The sequence below is a fragment of the Equus quagga genome, chromosome 7 (genome assembly GCF_021613505.1).
Source record: "Equus quagga isolate Etosha38 chromosome 7, UCLA_HA_Equagga_1.0, whole genome shotgun sequence".
Lineage (NCBI taxonomy): Eukaryota > Metazoa > Chordata > Mammalia > Perissodactyla > Equidae > Equus > Equus quagga.
The window spans coordinates 84303920-84322056 of record NC_060273.1 but is presented as its reverse complement, the minus strand read 5'-3'; the positions used below and the strand labels follow the sequence as shown (position 1 = coordinate 84322056).

General features: G+C 49.4%; 1 protein-coding gene across 1 annotated transcript in view; it reads right to left on the bottom strand.

Annotated features, from left to right (window-relative positions):
• The window catches only part of FSTL4 (follistatin like 4), a 386938-nt gene that overhangs the window by 18552 nt on the left and 350249 nt on the right, over window positions 1-18137 (bottom strand). The window contains exons 7-11 of the mRNA XM_046668053.1: window positions 17822-17942; window positions 5826-5987; window positions 5291-5425; window positions 4262-4288; window positions 884-1002 (exon numbers count right to left, since the gene is read on the bottom strand). Of these exons, the coding sequence (XP_046524009.1) occupies window positions 884-1002; window positions 4262-4288; window positions 5291-5425; window positions 5826-5987; window positions 17822-17942 (564 nt within the window). The remainder of the gene's footprint in view (window positions 1-883; window positions 1003-4261; window positions 4289-5290; window positions 5426-5825; window positions 5988-17821; window positions 17943-18137) is intronic.

Genomic DNA, 18137 nt, shown 5'->3' with positions numbered 1-18137 from the left:
GTCCCCCCAACCTGCTCTTCCTCCCGTGTGAAGGGCATTTTCCTCCTCCTTGCAGCACTCTGGGTTGCCCTCATGTCCCCTCTAAAATCTACTCAATTATCCCCATTCCCACTGCCACTGGCTTAACCCAGGTCACCCCCTCTCTCACCTGGATGATGACAACAGCCTTTTCACCTACTTCTGTGCTTCTAGTCCAGCGCTTCTCACCATTGCCTGCACGGAGGCCCTCGCACACGTTCTAAAGCAACCTAATCAGATCTTCTTTCGCCTGAAGTCCTTCATGGATCCCAGGGCTTTCAGGATACCATTAGAACTCCTTGGCCTTGACCTTCATCTACTATCATCCTAATCTTAGGCCCCTCCACATCCATTCTTCCCTCGAGGCATACAGAATATTTGTGGTTCCCTGAACGTGACATGATGGTTTACGCCTCTATTCTCCATGTTCATGACATTTCCTCTAGAAACCCACCACCTACTTGTTCTTCAGAACTAAGTCCAGCATCCCCTGCCCCAGGAGCCTTCTGGGACTTTGTCCTCCCCATGTCTTGAGAGGCCTCTTTCCTCAATGTTCCAGTGCACCCTGCACAACCTTCTCATAGCACCTGTTTGGCACCTGTCCACATTGCTGTCTCCATCATTTGACTGTGAACTTGAGGCCAGGAATCTATCTGAACACCCTGGGCGTCACCTCAGGCTCAGTGCATGGAAGGAATGAGAGTTTAAACTTAGCCTCATACATTCCTTCCTTAGCCTTGGGACACATTTGGAACCACACAACAGATAGCAAATGGAACTCAAGAATAAAATGGCACATAGGGTGAAAGACTGGCTTTTAGGACTTTGTGTGTGATGGAGACATGCCATAGGCACAGAAACTTACGTAGCTCATGAAGATCTTCTCAGTGGGTTTGAGATGCCTCTGGATCTCACAGTCCACTGGGTGCAGGATGATAATGCCATCGTCGGAGAAAACGTAGAACATGTTTCCCACACTGAGGCCTGGGAGGAGCAAACATAGCCATGGTCATGCTCCTTCTAGTAGCTGACCCCCAGGCAGGGTCACATGCCACACTGGGCACACACAAAAGCTGCAGTTTGGGTGCATCTGGTACGGGCACAAAGTGCGAGTCCTGGTCAAGGTCGGGGAGGCCAGGCGAGCAGGTGGTGTGTGGGGAGCATGGGGAGAATGTGCCCCGAGGGCAATGAATCAACACAGCACATCAGCACTCTGCAGTCCCTGGGCCATCCTCCCAGACATGCACGTCTGCCCCAGGTCATCTAGGGCTGGCCACCAACACAAGTGTTCAAATAAGTGACAGCCTTGGATTTGACGTACATTTGACCTTTCCTGTTCCGAAAGGTAAAGCTTCCCTTGGCCATTTGTTGTCAACTAAAATCAGAAAGGATCAGGTGATGCCAAAAAAGCAAAGACTCTTATTTCTAGACACATTTACGGACAGTGCCACTCCCTGGAACGTGTGGTCCTAAGGATGCTGTGTCCTTTGTCCAAACTTGGTCCTGGCCTGTCTGTGTGGTGAACCTCTTCTTCAAGGCAGCTTCCTCCAACCTCAGCCCCACCAGTTGCTCTCTGGCAGCCCCATGCTGGGCAGCAGAGCACACAGCCTGGTCATGCCTGCCTGACGCCATCTGGCCCCGGGCTGTGGCTGTCTGGGGAGAAAAGGCCTTGGGGACCAGATCGTTTAGCTTCCTTATTTTAAAGACAGAGAAATTGAGGTACAAGGTGGGGAGGGGCTTGGCTGAAGCCACTTACCTTTGTGCCAGAGCTGGGGTTAGACCCTGAACCCCTGCTCTGGGCTCTGTCCCCTCACTCTGCCTCTCCACAAAAAAGTAACAGGGCCAAAGAGGTAAGGGTTGATTTCTCCCTCCCCTCCCCCCATTCATTTCTCGTGAAGGTAGAATACTAAAAAGATTTCTGTAGATTCTAAGAAAATTAAATATACGGAAAACTCTCTCTTTCCTAGCATGCTGCAAAAACCAGTGTACTGACTTAACTGACTCTGGGAAAGTTTTTAGTAAGTTAGAAACCAGTTAAACAAGCAAATAAGAATTGCTGTTCCACGTCCTTTCAATGACTCTGCAGGTAGTGTTCTGGGCCTCAGGCCCTTGGTGATGGCACCAGTGCCTGTGCTCCTGGTGTGGACAGAGGTCTCTGAGTGACTCCATGACACAGCCTCACTGCCTCCGGTTCTGTCCTCAGAGGGGCTCTGGGAAGAAGGGCTCCTGCCACTGTGAACAGCTTGACTCCAGCCTCTCAGAAGCGGGTAACACATGGCAGCATCTGCGTAGGCCCTAATGGGAAACCTGGGGTGCTGGGCAGCCCGTCCCTGAGGGCCAGAGGAAGCTGGCTGCCACGAGGGCCTCATCTCGGCTGCCTCGGCATCACAGCATTTGGAGTGGGGCCCTGCGGCACACATTTGCTCCAACCCCACCTATCTAGCTCCCAGCAGGACCTTCCCTTCTATACATTCTCACTTGGCAAAACTCTCTCACTCAAACCTTGGGGCCAGAGGGGTCAAAGTCCCTGCAAACCACAGACCCCACAGGAATTGCCTCCCAGGGCTGCTTGGAAAATCGATAGCTGGAGGAACCAACCTAAGATTGAAAGCTTAACAGAATCTACATGAGGTTTGCAGCTGTAGCTACATTTCAGGCTGAGCCCAGTGCTTTGCTCACAGTCGGCAGCAGAACGTGAGGCTCAACAAATACTCGCTCAACAAATAATTGACTTCACAGGAGACTCAGCCTCCTGATCCAGGCCCCTGGAAGGTTCTATCTGAGTTTAGCTTCCACTAAGGGGGTTTGAAGATGCTTTCTTTGCTTTTGTGTGCTCTCATCATCTCACTGCTCCTATTGAGAGTTGGGCGTGCCTTGCGGCCTCTTTCTTTTTGCTATTGTATTCCCCTTTCTCTAGGCCTTGAGTTTTAGCAGCGAAGGGCACAAGTGGCCAGGTCCAGGCACGATGGAATTTGCTCACTGCTGGACTGTCTGATGCCAGTGCAGCATGGGCCAGCCCTAAGCCCTCAGGCAGCTGTGGGTCATAAATGGGCATTGGGACCTCCACAGCTGCAATTTCACACATGCAAGGCCTCCTGTGTTCTTTGCAGGTCTCCACTTTTGAAGCTTGAGTGCCTTGAGTGAACTCACCTTAGAAAAACACCACCTCTCACAGACACAGAGCGAAAGCCCTCTGTGTGCATCGTGGCCTAGGAGCTAGGTTCAGGCAGCATCAAGGGACCACTGTCCACGATGAGTGACTGTTGCTGTGACTTCTTCTTCCACAGGTTCCTACAGCCTATTGGCAGCAATTCCTCATTTTCCAGGTTCTGCCTTTGTTTTGCTCCCACTTACTGTGACTGATGTTCAGAAATTATTGTGTGTATGTGAATGCATGCACGTGCTAGACTGTAGGTGACACCATGCAAAGTTATTGAGGAAAAAATAAGACACGAAATACGTTGGTTTTTAAAGAGGGAGATTAGTGCTTAACTCTGAAGTCACATGGTGCATTCTGCTCTCTCATACTCTCCATCTGTGCAGCGAACTGCACAGTAAGTTAGCTCAAGGGGATTCGGACTCTGCTCTGGTGAAGGGGTTCAGAGGTGGGGCGGGGGTCGATGCATGCACACGCACCCCAAGCGTGACTCTCTAACCCAGCTCCCACATGTGCCTGCTGTTTTGAATCATATCAAATTGTCAGTATTAGATCATTTTTGATGTACAAAAATGGCAATTTTGTATGGGCCAACCTAATATCTAAAGATTGTTTGATAAATACAAATTAAAAAATTCTACTCATTAAAAATATACATGTACATATGTATTTACAGAAACCATAGTAACTTTTTTCTTCAGCATTTCCTCAAAGTATACACTAATCCCCAACACCAATATCAGCTACTGGAAAAAAGTTTAAGGTCCAGATCTGACCAGGAACCCTGCCAACTGGCCTGCTTCAGTGGAGGTTTCAAATAGCGTTCAATGGAAACTTTCCATTTTTCAATTCTAATGGTCTAGTGTCCATTAATGACACTAGTAGGTTTTAAGTCTGCTTCTCAGTATGTGCCACTTGAGTTTGACCTTGACCTGCTCCCTCCCACCTGATTTGGCACATGTACCCCACTTGTGGGGACTGCTTGGTGTCTGGAAAAGCTAATGGTGGCTCATGCAGAGATGACCCCTTATGGAACCATGAACACACATGATCAGAGGCACAACACAGAACAAGTAAGCTGGATACCTTCCTCTCGCCACAGGATGTTTGCGACTGCAGCAGCAGAGAATTAGGAAACCAGGAACATGATGGAGGGAAGGGAAAAAAGAAGAAAGCAAGGTCAGAACCTTCACCGTAGTGATTCAGTGAGTGACACACTGGTCTCTATTCCCGCGTGGACAGAATCTGCCCCACTCAGTGCCCCAGCAATGGTACTTGGGGGGAACTCTGGACAGGGACAATTGCTTCTGGGTCTCAGAACCCTTTCGGTTCCTAATAAATCTTTGAAATCAGGTCCCAGGCTCACAGAAGCTAATGGGATTCTCCAATTCTGTGGATGATAAAGAGCGAGCAACATTTCTCCCAGACCTGGATTACTTCCAGGAGCATGCTGATTTCCCACTAGGGTTCTTCTACGAAGACCATCTGAAATACTTCTGATTATCACCTTTGATGATGAAGACTCAACTTGGAGTTTTTGATCAAGGGAAAGAGACCATGTCCAATAGCCATGTCCATGAGATCACACCTGTAGACCCATTTGGGGAGCAGTGGCTACAAGGGAGAGCACATAGCACAGCAGGAGGGCTATAATCCCTGGAGTAAAGGAGTGTATGTGTGTGTGGTGTGTGTGTGTGTGTGTGTGTGTGTGTGTGTGTGCGCCTGCCAGTTCCTGGCCATGGCGGGGGCGGCAGCACCTGGTGCGTGGATAGTACGAGGAATTTTGTGCGTGAGGGGTGGAGGTTCTAGTCAGACAGCAGGTAGGAAGCAGAACTGGGGCTGAGATATGAGAGCTTTCTGTGGTCCTGGGTTCTGTCTGCTGTCCAGAGAGTTTCCCTGTCTATGTTTCCAGAGTCGTCTAGGTTGCTAGGGGAAGGTCTGCTCCCCCTGGGCACTCTCTGTCCCCAGCTTTGATCACAGAAGAATATGGGATTCATCCCATTTCAGGGGCTCATAGTGGCTGTGACTCTGGTTAATTAGTTCCCTCCTTGACACCTGATACCCCCCAACCAGCTCAGTAAGGTGCTCAGTGCTCAGAGGCAGGAGTGAACTCACGGGTCTTTCTAGCTGAGTCTTCAATGAAGAGTGAGGAGATATCTTCATCCACGCCCACTTCATTTTTGGCAATGCAGGTATATGCCCCTGTGTCTTCATACCGAACACTGCTGATGTGGAGTTCACTCCCATTGGCTGTAGAGAGGACAGTGCTCAGGGTGGCCTGCTTAGCTGGGACCCCCACTCCTCCCCTCCCCATTCCCTTCACAGGGCTATTGAGAGTGTTGACATTGAAAACACAGCCCCTCGACAGGGCCGAGGGCAGCCAACATCCCTGATATACACCCAGGAAGAGTTAGAACAGCTGAAATGAACTGAGGGGGACGTGGGACCTGATTGACAGCTTCTCATCTTTGCTTTCAGAAAGCCCACAAGACCTATGTGAGCCCACACAGCAGAAAAATTTGGGGAGACATTTGTTCACTTCCAATATGTCTGACTTTGAAACAAATCACGCCTCTCATTTCCATTCCTGGGGAGAGTGTAAGCTTGAACTTGATGGGAAGAGCACAGAGACACCGAGGGCGGCTCTTACCTAAAAGCGAGAGCTGTTTCGACATCTGGGTTGAGACATCCACACCATTTTTCAGCCAAGTGATTCTGGGCATAGGAATGCCTTCTGCATGGCATCTCAGACTGGCCGCCACCCCAGGCTCCTGTGCCTGGGTCTCCGGATAGACGCGAATGACTGGTGGCACTGTGGGTGAGAGTCACTGCTGATAAGAGAAGGCCTCAGATGGCCTTGGGCCCGTGGTCCAACCCTGAGACCCTGCTCCAGAGGGGTGAACCGACAGGCAGCTCTGGGATTCTCTTTGTAAGCAGCTTAGAATCATCCTGTTCAGCAATTCAAGCCCTAAAAGAAAGGGCTATGAAATGGATTGTAGGCAATAAACATGTCAGCCTTCGTACCTTATTATTCATGGCTTTCATCATTATTGTAAATATGATCAGAAAGAAATCCAAATATTTAATGCTGTTCAGCTGCTACATGTAAAGAGCAACAGCCACTGAAATTTATTTCTGAATGAATAAAATTCAGATATATTATTTCTTTTATCGGAAAGTCATTGGACAGGGGCTTAATTTCTTGCAGGAAGTGCTTTACAAAGCACTTATGGGCACTGACTGGCAGGGCTACTAATTACATCACTGCTCCAGGGCAGTCCATTGATTTTCCAGGGGGTCATTTTCATTTCTCTACTTCTCACCCCATGGAAGATGGGTGAAAGGCAAGTGTGCCCTCCTTGGCTCTTGACTCGCTCGTGGTCCCTGGCCCTCAAGTTCAGGGCTGGGGATGTGACCTGGTCCACTCATCAGATGAGTGTGGGGGGCAAGGCTCCAGCACCCTCCATAGAGCTCTGGCCTTTTTTACACAGGCTGTCTGTGGGGGAGGCACCTGGAAGAAGTAAAGATTGTCTGCAGGATCTTCTCTCCTAGCCCTAGTTCTGGGCCCAGGAAATAAAATACTTGTCATTTTCAGTGGACTTAAGGACTCTTACTTATTTGTACATATTAGTCTACACAGATCCAAAAGGGTTCGTGAGTGCTTATGTAAAGGCACCTGGATGTCAAACTAAACAAAAGAGAAACATCACACAACTTTTGGGAAGGTAGATATGGATTCTCCCTGAAGCAGGCAACTATATTTTCCCAGAGTTATCTGGAAGCTCCTATTGTCTGATAACAGAAAGCATCCCAGTACATTAGGAGAGAGAAGATTTTTCTTGGGGACCAGAGTTTAGAACAAATTGATGCTCATCTAGCAGGGGGTGATGGTGTTGATTCTGGAAGCTGAGCAAGATTTCTACTATCTGTGCTTGGGAGGACAATAGCAAACTTGTCTCATTATGAGAAATGGACTCTGCAATTCCTGTCAAAACTCCTCAGGAGGCTGCTAATAGTCTGATCAACTCAGTCTGAGTTTCAAGTCTTTCCTCTGGTTGACCTGTAGGGCAAAGTTGGGGGGCGAAGGAGAAAGCCAAATGGACAACCTGCAAAAGGCGTGCGTGATCCCACCCTCAGAACGGCCCTGAGCTGTTTCCAAACATGAGCTCAGGGGCACCCTCTGCCAAACTGCACAGAGATCCAACAAGTCGTTTCCCCGGTTTCTCATTGTTTGCAGTTCTAGAGAGTTCCAGGGTGTGGCAGAAGGGCCTTGTTGCGGATGAGGCCTCTGGGGATGGAGGAGCTACATGGGGCTCCAGGTGAGGCATACCTAGAGGGCTTCTGAGGACACCAGGTAGATCTCCCTGCCCTGACTCCCCCTGGGTCAAAGAGGAAGGAAATAGTAACTTATCTAGGAAACTTCCCTATACCCTGCATTTGGCAGACGGACAAATGGGGTTTAAGTTGAACAGGTAGTAGTTTTGGTCAGGAGGTGGTAATTCAAAAGCAGAGAGATCGAACTGGGAGGCCTAGGAGCACTGGACTGGTAGGGACATGGTGCCAGGACCTGGGGCCAATGACCCTGGGCTCCTACCAGATCACTGTTTATTTACACAAGCTGGCTGAGCAACCACAGAGTACACCCAGACAGTGTGGAAAGAATCAACAGAGATGAAAGCAGAAATGAATGAATCAATGAGCCAGAAAAGAGTGGAAGTGATAAATCTAAGAGCTGGCTGTTTGTAAAAACCAATAAAGTAGCCAAATTTCTGGCAAGTTTGATTAATGAAAAAAATAGAGAAAGAACACAGAGGAGAGAAAGCAACATGAGAATATGTATTCAATTACGGATAATAAATGTGAAAATCTCCATGAAATGGATCATTTAGAAGGAAACTTTAAAGTATGAACACTGAATCAAGAAGAGACTATTAAAAACAATTTTAAAGTGTTACTTTTCGGTTATGCAAGATGAGTAAGTTCTGCACATCTGCTGTACGGCACAGGGCCTATAGTCAACAGTACTACTTTGTGCACTTAAAAATCTGTTAAGAGGGTAGATCTCATGTTAAGTGTTCTTACCACAAACAACAACAAACAAAAAAGAAAAACAAAGCAACACAAGGAAACTTCTGGAGGTGATGGAGATGTCTATTACCTTGATTGTGGTGATGGTATCACAGATGTGTGCATATGTCCAAACTTATCAAATTGTATACGTTAAATATGTACAATTTTTTGTATATTAATTATACCTCACTAAAGGTGTTTTTTAAAAAAAGTGCTACTAACCCAAAAGGCAAGTTCTTTAGTACATGTAAGGAATGAGTAATTCCTAGAGCATACAACACAGAAGATGTTCCAAATTATATCTGAAGCTGGTATAAGCTACTATAATCTGGACACCAAAACCTGCCAAAGAGAGCACAAAAAAATGACTACAGACCTATCTCACTTAGGACTAGATATACCAAAATCCTGAGTGAAACAGTGCAAATCAAGTCTAGCATAGTATTAAAAGAACGTACTGTGACCAAGTATAGCCTGTTCCAATAGCTATTAGGAAATCTAGGATTAGTCATATCCAAAGTCAAAGGCGGGGAAAAAGAAAAATCATTTGATTCTCCCACTAGACACTGAAAGGGCCTTTGGAAAAAAAATCAAATCCATTTCTCGGGGGAAAAAAACCTCAGTAAAACAGTAACAGAATGATATTTTCTTCCCATGATGAGGAATATCTATAAAAAGAAGAAACAGCGCCATTCTTTTCAGATGGTGAAACATTAAGTCAGGAAAAGAAAAAGGAAAAAGGAAAAGAGGCAATGTCAGACAGCATTGTGCTAGATGTTGCCGTCAATGGAAGGCAAGAAATGAGAGGTACAAGTATTAAAAAGATGGAGAAATATGATATTTTACCTGAACATGCTCCAGATAATGAACTACCAAGTAGTAAGTATTAATAAGCGAGTATAGTATAGGGGCCAGTGTCAAAACATACAAAATTAATAGCTTACTTATATATCAGCAGTGACCAGACAAGAAAATACAGTGGACCTAAATGAAGAAAACTATAAAATCTCACTGAAGACATAAAAAAGGACTTGAATAATGGGAGAGGTACATTCTTGGATAGGAAGATTTACTCTTGTTAAGAAACAAGAGATTGCAAATTAAGCCATACATTTAATCTCATTCCAATTAAAATCAGTTGGTGGGGTCTTGACAAAACGATTCTAAAGTTTATCTAAAAGAAAAACGTGCAAGAACAGCTGAGGAAATTTTGAAAGACAAGAGTGATGACTGTCGTTTTCCATACCACACATTGCAAAGCATTGCAATACCAAATGCTGCAGAGTGCGGAGGGGGAAGAGGATGAAAGGTCGGAGGGAATTCCTATCTGAGTCCAGCACCACGTTAGTGGTCTCGATTGATTTTACAAAGCTCTGTCAATTCAATATTGTGCAGCCAACCTTTATTAAACACCAACCGAGTGTCAGGCATTATGAACAGAGCAGTGAATAAGATGAGCTCAGTCCCTGCCCTCATGGAGCTTTCTGTCTGGGGGAAGGTGATTAAACAATTAACTGCAAGTGTGATGAGCATTACCAGAGGGACTTTGGGGCCATGCAGACAAAGGTCTGGGAAGACTTGTCAGAATAGAGCAGAATCCACTCTCTCCACCTCACAAAGGAAATACTGACCTTACTTAAGCCTTTGGTGCCTGCCCCTTCATTGATGGCAGGTTTGTCCAGTAAACTGGGGACTTGGGAAGGGCCTGGCCTCTAAACTGGTGGTTTGTGGACTGGTCTCCTCAGTGAGATGGCCAGTGGCCAGCACCAGCCTTACCTCTGAACTTGAACAGGAATCTGTGGGCCCAGGAAGTTTTCATACTTGAGTGTGCATCTGAATCCCCTGGCTGGGGGGTGCGTGGTATGCCTGTTAAAACAACACTGGGCCCAGCACCCAGTGTCTGATTCTGGAGATGTGGGATGGAGTTGGAGGATTTGCTTCTAATTATCAGGTTCCAGGTGAGACCCTAAGTCAGCCCTGACTTGGGAGCTCTCGCTGACCAATTCAGGGCTAACTGTGAACTGAAATGTGTGCCACTGTTTTGGAACAAAATGAAAACTGCCTCAAAGTCAAGGGTGTGGAATGAGTCACTCATTTAAAAAGATATGAGTATCTACTAAATGTAAGACACCTGGGCCTCCATCGTCAGCCGTTAGAGACTGCTCACGTATGCTCAGAGTGACAGGCACCCTCTGCTGGCCTTGAGGTCTCCATGAGCCAAAGTCATCCTGGGGACTAAGACTACTCCTCCCCTGGCCTCTGTGCCTCCATCAGCAGGACTACAGAGGGGGCCTTAGACCTCTGCATGCTCCTTCTCCCAATGCCCCCCCTCCTCAATCTTGTCCCAACTCTCCAACTGGGGATCATGGGGACTCTTTCCTTCATGCCCTTTGTTTAGGATCATGTCAGCCTCCACAAGAAGCCTAGGCCTCATCCCCAAAGCCTTCTGTTGTGCCTTCTGGAACTCATGTTCTGCCATCAGCAAAATGTCCTATATCCTCAAACTCTTCTAGGAATGCTCCTTCACCTTCTTGCTCAAATGGAAATCTATCGACCCTTCTTCCCCCTCTCCCACCACTGGATTGGGCTGGGAGGTGGGGGAGGTGACCTTGGCCCTTGTTACCACTGTCAGGCCATTCTCCTTCCCCCTTCAGGAAAATGCCCAGTTTTGAGTTTCGTGTCATGCTCAGCCTCCTCTCTAGATTCCAAATGCTCCGGGACATTGCTCTAGCACTTGTCTCTCGCTGCAGCAGTCCCCCACTTTCTGCTGGATCTTTCCTATTGGTCCATAAAATGCTGTTAATTTCCATCTTGGAAAAGAACCCCAAACCTCTCTTTACCTCAACTTCTCTCCCCAACTCTGCCCCATTTTCCCCCTTGGAAATACCCTGAAGAGTTCGCCATTCTTGGTCTTGGCGGCTCTAACTTCTCTTCTCCATCCCTCTCTTGAGCCAGTTCCAGACACACTTTTCTCCACCACGCCATGGAAATGCCTTTCCTCTAGTCACAGGGACCCTCCTCCCCCACATGCTGACCCCCACACAATGGCCAGTTCTGTCCTCATCTTCCCTGGCCCGTCTGCAGTGTTTGGCACAGCTGTCACTCCTCCTCCTTGTCCCCCAGACACCACACTCCTACTTTTCCTCCTGTCTCTGTGTCTTCACCTCTGTCTTCCTTACTGTTTCCCATCTCCAGGTTCTAAAAGCTGTCATGCTTGGTGGTCGGACATTCTCTATCTGCCCTTACTCCTTCAGTGATCCACCCTAGTCCTTTGACTTTAAATACCATCCACCCTACAAGGCATCTGAAATTTATATCTCCAGTCAAACTCTCCCTTCAGCTCCAAGCTCAGATACCCAATGGGCTGCACAACACCTCCCATTTATCATGCCCCCACGAGCCCCTCGTCTTTTTTCCCAAACCTGCTCCTCCACCCTCCTTCTCGTCTCAGTAAGTGGCCACTCTACTCCTAGGGTTGTTCAGACCAAGATCCTTTGGAGGCATCTTTGACTTTGCCACCAAGTTGACACTAATGTCACTTTTTCAGTAAGACCTTCACCTGCCATCCTATCTAAGATTTCCTCCTTGTGTCTGACTCTCCTTATCCCCTTCTCTTATAGTTTCCTCCCTAGTACTTCCCAACCTTTGACCTGATCCATGAGGATGAGGACTTTTGTCTCTTCATTGCTATATTTCTAGCGCTTAGCCTGGTGAGTGGCTTGTAGCAGAAACCCAGTCAATATTTGTTGAATGAATGATGATTACCCTGAGACCAAAAGAATGAGGGGGAAGAGCATTTTCAGCCCTGAAAACAATCAGTGTATGGCAGGGAATCAAGGGGGCAGGTGTGTTGGGGAACTGAGAGAAGTTCAGAGAAGTTCACAGGGCTGGAGCATGGAGGAGGGGCGGGGTGACGAGAGATGAGGCTGGGAGGTGGGCAGGACCCAGAGCACGGTACACGTGCACGCGTGTACATGTCTGTGAGCATGAGCTGTGGACTCACAGGGACAAGAAGCTGCTGCTGCCCCTCTGTGAACCAGTAGTTCAGGCCTCCCCTCCTATTTTCCCAGAGGGATTGGCAAGGAGGAGACTGAAGGAGCACAGACAGGCCAGGAGCAATGGAAGGGGGCTCCTCAGACAGTCCTGGGGCCCCTGGGCTAGAGTGGGACCAGGCAGCCCCTGGGCCTTCCCAGCTCAATGCCCTGCAAAAAGGGGGCCTGTGATGTGGAAGGCAGACCCTGAGCACCAAGGCGCTCCAGGGAGAAGCCCATCTTGTGTGACCTGACCACTTGGTAAGGGAAAACAGGCACAAAGATGTTAAAAAACAAATCACTCCATCAGTTGGGTGGGGGCTCACCCACTGCCTCCAGGACCAAACTGTCCTCTTCATGAATGATGAGGCATCTGCTGAGCCTGCAGCTGGCGTGGAACAGGCCCCAGGCTCTGAGTGAGCGCCTGTTCACCTCAGGCAGAAGCTGCAGCTCCTATGGAAGCCAGGGCTCTGGATCCAGCCTCCCGCCAGGACAGGGAGAGCCTGGGAAGAACCCGGGCAGGGAGGCGGGCGTCAAAGACCTCACTGCTCTTGACCCTGGCTTGGACAGGCTGTCAGAAAAAGTTTTGCATTTTCACTTTTAAGAGACTGAGAAAGCATCCTCCCCTTCCCAGGTGGAGACATAGCTTTCTGCAGCGACAAGGCAAAGACGCGACTGTTTTTCTTGGGTCCTGACCTCCCCCTCTTCTCTTGTGTTAATTTACACTAAAAATCCTTTGAAATTAATACATCCTGGGTAAACACATTCATATCTTTTTACGTTTGCAAAACCTTCCAGTGAAAACCTAACTAAATTCCAGTTAGGTATTTGAATACCTAACACAGAGACCCATTTTCTTTGGGGAACATCGATCATTTCCAAGGTGAAAGGCAGCATAAATATGTCCTAAGTGAGAGACACATTCACAAAAGTATCAAGCTGGAGTAATAAACAGATTTGGGAGATGATTATTGTATTTTGGGAAATGAATTGCTCCGTGTCTAAACTGTGGGGAGGTCGAGGGTGTTTTTAATTTAATGGATTAATCATTTATGTCTGAAGTTCTTGCTCCTTCCTCTCAAAGCAATGCGGGAGGTTTGCACGAAGTTATAAATCATGTCAGTGTTTGGGGCCTCATCTCTGGGAGTCCTGGTCTATGGGGAAGAAGTTATACTAATGAGTTGAGAGAAGAAGTTGCCTGGAAGGATTCCCTTTAGCCAACCAGGTCAAGACAGTCACGGATGGAGAAGCCCCAGAAGATGGTGACCCAGCCTATATATGGGTCCTGCGCCTGCCAGGAAATGGGGCAGCTCCAGGGAGAAGTCTCTGTTTTATTCCTGGCTTGGCAAGTTTCTCTGGGTTGTGATTTTCCTATCCATATAATGGGTTGGAAGCTCTCAGAGGGGCCACCAGCTCAGACCATCTGTCTGACAATTATAGTTAAATATAGCTTGAGACAACTCAAAATCTCCCCCGTATCTGTCCACCTTGGACTTTGAACTATGTCTGTGTCAGGCATTTCACACGCATTGTATCTCATCAGGCCTATAATGCAGGAGGTACAATTGCTATTCCTATTGTACAGATGAGTTTAAATGCCCAAGACTGTATGTCAAGGAAGTACCAGGACTTGAGCCCATGTCTGTCCGGCTCAGAGTTTATGACTTGATCCTTTGTCGGGGGTGATGCCAGCTTGGGTCTGCCCTGTGCCTAGGGTGGAACAGCCCCAGACCAGCTCCTGTTCCCAGGAGTGGTATCTCTGTCTCTTGGGCCCACGGGCCACACATTAACTCTCCAGCACATCTGCTATTAACTTGGAGTCTTCTGAGCCCTCAGAGAAGAAGGCAACTGACCAGGGGACCCTCTCCTCCCTTCATCATTCTCCCCTTCCTGTCTTCCCTCCGAGGAGAAGCCAGCTGGAGGAACGGGCATAGAACATTGCTCCCTGTCTGTGTGTCCCAGGCACTGCCTCAGCTCAGGAGGCCACAGGCCATCTGCCAGGCCAAGAGGGGCCCAAACCACACCTCCAACAGCGCTGCTAGCAACCGCACGCCATTCCACCTGAGCAGCTCGGGGCCATCTTCCTCGTGCTTTAGACTCATGCTTGGGATGCATAGCGAAAAGGAAAAATCCCACAGATGAGTTTGTTACTGCCTTCTCATTTCTTCTTCAGGTGATTCCATAGCAAGGAAGCGTTCCTTCTGTCCTGAGCACCAACAGTACCTTCTCAGCTCTCCCTGGTCCTCCTGCCTGAAGGCTCTGGGCACCAAGCTGCAGCCTGCAGAGCTCCCCGTTGCCCACCGCCCCTATGAGCCTTCCACAGCAGCCCAGCCCTGCTGGGCCTGCCTCCTGGGAACTTGAGCAGCATCGGGAGCCTACACAGTGATTGCTGAGCCCCAGCTGGAGCTGGTTGACTGAGCCATGCAGTTCACCGGCTTCCATCCTGCTAAGGCAGGGGCCGAGGCTTACATTCACTGCTGTGGGTCCTTCATTGGATCCTCACTAGGCCGGCTGTTTCTGACCAGGCCTGAGCTCAGCACCAGGGCAGAGATAAATGAGGCAGGGTTCTTGTCCCCTGTGCCCCATAGTGTGCAGCCCACAGCAGCTCAATGCTGACCTGCCTACTGACCGCACCCGTGTCCCACATCTGGATTCTCCAACAGCCACAACACAATGCCCTGGCGGGAAGGGGCAGGCAGGGCAGGCATCGAGTCTGGGCTTTGGAGTCGAGATCTGTTCTGCAGTTAACAACTGTAGGGCTGGGGCTCCTGGGCAAATGACTCCATGTCTCTGAGCCCCAGTTCCCTCATCTGTGAAACAGGGACGGGGCACGGTATGTATGCAGTAAATGTCACTAGCATGACTGTGTCTTTCATACCGTTCTATTTTCAACATCTTCCCATCTTCCCACACAGGTATGACTTTTTTCCCTCTCAGTCCAACACAGCAAGCCTAACTTCTGGAACACTTTGAAACCCTTGCGTCTTGTCCCAGGTCAGCAGTCAATGGACTTGTGTCCTTGGGAAGAAACACCAGGCCTACTTTAGTGTGGTGCTCCCATAAGGGAGCTGGTTAATGGACCAAAATGCCATCCCAAGTGCCTGGAAGTCAGCCCAGCCTAGTGACCTATGGGCTTCTGGAGCTGGGCGCCCCGAATGGCCTAGTCCAGCTATGTGTGAGCTGAGCACAGTGAACTGACTTCATGAGGCAGAAAGCCCACCACAAAACACAGCGGTCCCAGCGTGCTTCCTCCGACTCTACTGATCGTACTTTGGCTGGAAGAGAACTCTTAAATCTCTCAGCAGTTGGAAAAAAGGATCTTAAGTGGCCTCTCTTTGGATCTCAGCGGGAAGGTTTTGCTCCATTTAGACTCCCCAGGTCCACGAGCAGCCTCTTCAGCTGAGACTAAGCAGTTGCTGGGCTGGGGGGTGGGAAGTGGAGAGGCGGGAGGTAGGGGTGGCTGGGGAGGGCCAAGTCAGAATTCTCCACTGCCATCTGCACAGTCTACTTGCCACCTGGTGGGAGGAGCCTCTACTCTGAGCCCAGCAGCACCTCAGGGGGTTGTGGGCATGGGCCTTGCTCCTGAATTCAGCACTGGGAGTGAGGAACCAGCTCATCCACATCAGGAGCCCAGTCTCAGAATTCTGGGGCGACAGGGCGCAGAAGGGCCCTCCGAGCACCAGAGACTTACCACTTACTGTATTAGGGCATTTAAGACCAGCTTCTCCTCCAGAAGCCGAGGGGAGTACACGCGCTCACCTGTGAGTTACTTGGGTTCCTCGGCAGGTGGCAGACCCTCCCCTCCTCACAGATTTGCTTTGGAGAAAATAAAGGGGACAAGGCTCCAGGCCTCTCCTTGTGTTCCTGGTCCTTGTGAAGCGGTAGGGGCAGGATGTGAAAGGCAGGATTGTGGATCTGGGAATATTGGTGGATTTCTCTTTTCCAGGCTTGTCTGAGGACCCGAGGGACCAGGAGCAAACCATGTGGAGTTGTTTGGCAACCAAAGATTCACAACATTGTACGGTGCTGGGCACCACTTGCCAGTTGTAGATGGTACAGCCCTGCTCACAGTGCACAGTGCATGCGCTGCCCCTGGAGCAGCCCCTGCTCAGGGAGAGGCAGACACTGCCTGCCGGCTGCACATTAGATCAGCCTCTGAATTCCAGCCTCTGAACCCCAGCTCGGGGATTGGCTGTTGGCTCACCCAGGGGGCATTATAACCGGGAACACCTGATTATTTCTGGTGAAATCCAGAGATCGCATTGTAGGCCTGGAATCAAGCTAACAGGCACAGCCATGAAGCCCCAAAGGATTAAGTACATCCCAGCTCAAGGGAAATACTAATAACATATGGTTTAGGCATGTATGAATATAAAAATCCCCAAAACATCCCACAGGGTAAATGCAGAGGCAAGCTGAGCTCACCCAGTTGTCCTTAAATGGCTTGCCACCTGAATCCCAGAAGTAAGCGAAATTGAACCTCATGATGCAAACATTCTTGACACTTGCTCACTTTATCTCAGAGCAGAAGCCCTGAACACCAGCTGGCACCAAGGATCTGGAACTGACTTGGAGCTTCCACACTGTTCCCTGATGCACAGACACCCTGCTCAGGCCTGCTTCGTGATAGGAGGGATGCCCAGCGGGGCCTAGATGGACGAGTGTAATTTCCCAGGGTGCTGATCCACCCTGGCACTGTGAAGGCTTGTTTGTTCTGATGGCTGGAGTGGCCAGGCTGGGGCAGCCAGCAGTGTGACACAGGTCAGAGCACACTCTCTGGGTCTAGAACACTACCACCTACCAGTGGGAGACCCCAGGCAAGTGACCTTACCTGGAGATTCATCCCTAAAGCGGGTTAAAATGGTAAAGTCCATGTGACATGTTAACACAGGGACTGGCCACAGTGAGCGCTCAGAAAACACTGGCTATTGTAATTGTTGATGTTATCATCAGGAGGGGTTAACTCTTGCCGGTTTCCAGGACTCCTGGTAACACAGGGACCTGTGAGAAGCAAAGAAAACCTGCCACACCTGCTCAGATTCTGTCTTGGCTTGGCCCAAGCTGAGGCTGGTGGAGCCTCTTGGGGAGGGAGAAGGAAACCAGCCCCTGTTGGAGGAAGTAATGCCTCCCAACTGGACAAGTGATATGAGTCCACACCGCCTGGAAGAGGAGTGGGGTGGTTAGACCGTGTCTGCTTCTCACTGGATCCAAGCCCACAGCAGCTCACCATGGCCATGTCACCTCTAGGGCACACCCCACATTCTAGGGGCTGCCAGAGCCTCAGCTGCGGAGCATGACTTGCCCAAATGACTCACCTCCCTTGCACCGGGATTCATTTCATGAGAGGAGGCTTTGGGTGAAGCTGGACATGGAAATTAGTGGGAAGGCTTTGCCCTTTCCCCTCTGCTCCCCTTTACTTATGAGACAGATGGGTTCAGATATTTCTTTAAGAAGACAGAATTTGGGGGTGGAGGTGGAAGTGCTGTTCTGAGCAGCGTTTTGGGAAGGCTTTGAGGGGGTGACATGCATGGAGCCATTTACTAACCATTCACCTGCAGGACGTGGGTCTGGAACAGCTCCTCGTGGCCGGAGGCGTGGCAGGTGTAATTGCCCATGTGGATGGTGGTCACCTTGGTGATGTAGAGGGAGTCGTCCTCTCCGAAGTCCTGCACGGGGCAAGGAAGACAACGAGATTGGTGCCTCTCTTGAGCATGCTGGGAAAAGTAGCCGGTCTCCTGGTTTTCCAGGGCAACAGAAACCCTGCAGCTGTGAGAGATTTCCATTCTGCCTGCCCCCTTGCTCAGCCAGAGCTACCTGCAGGGCTGTGCTGGCCCAGGCAGCAGGAGCTCCGTCTCTCTTCC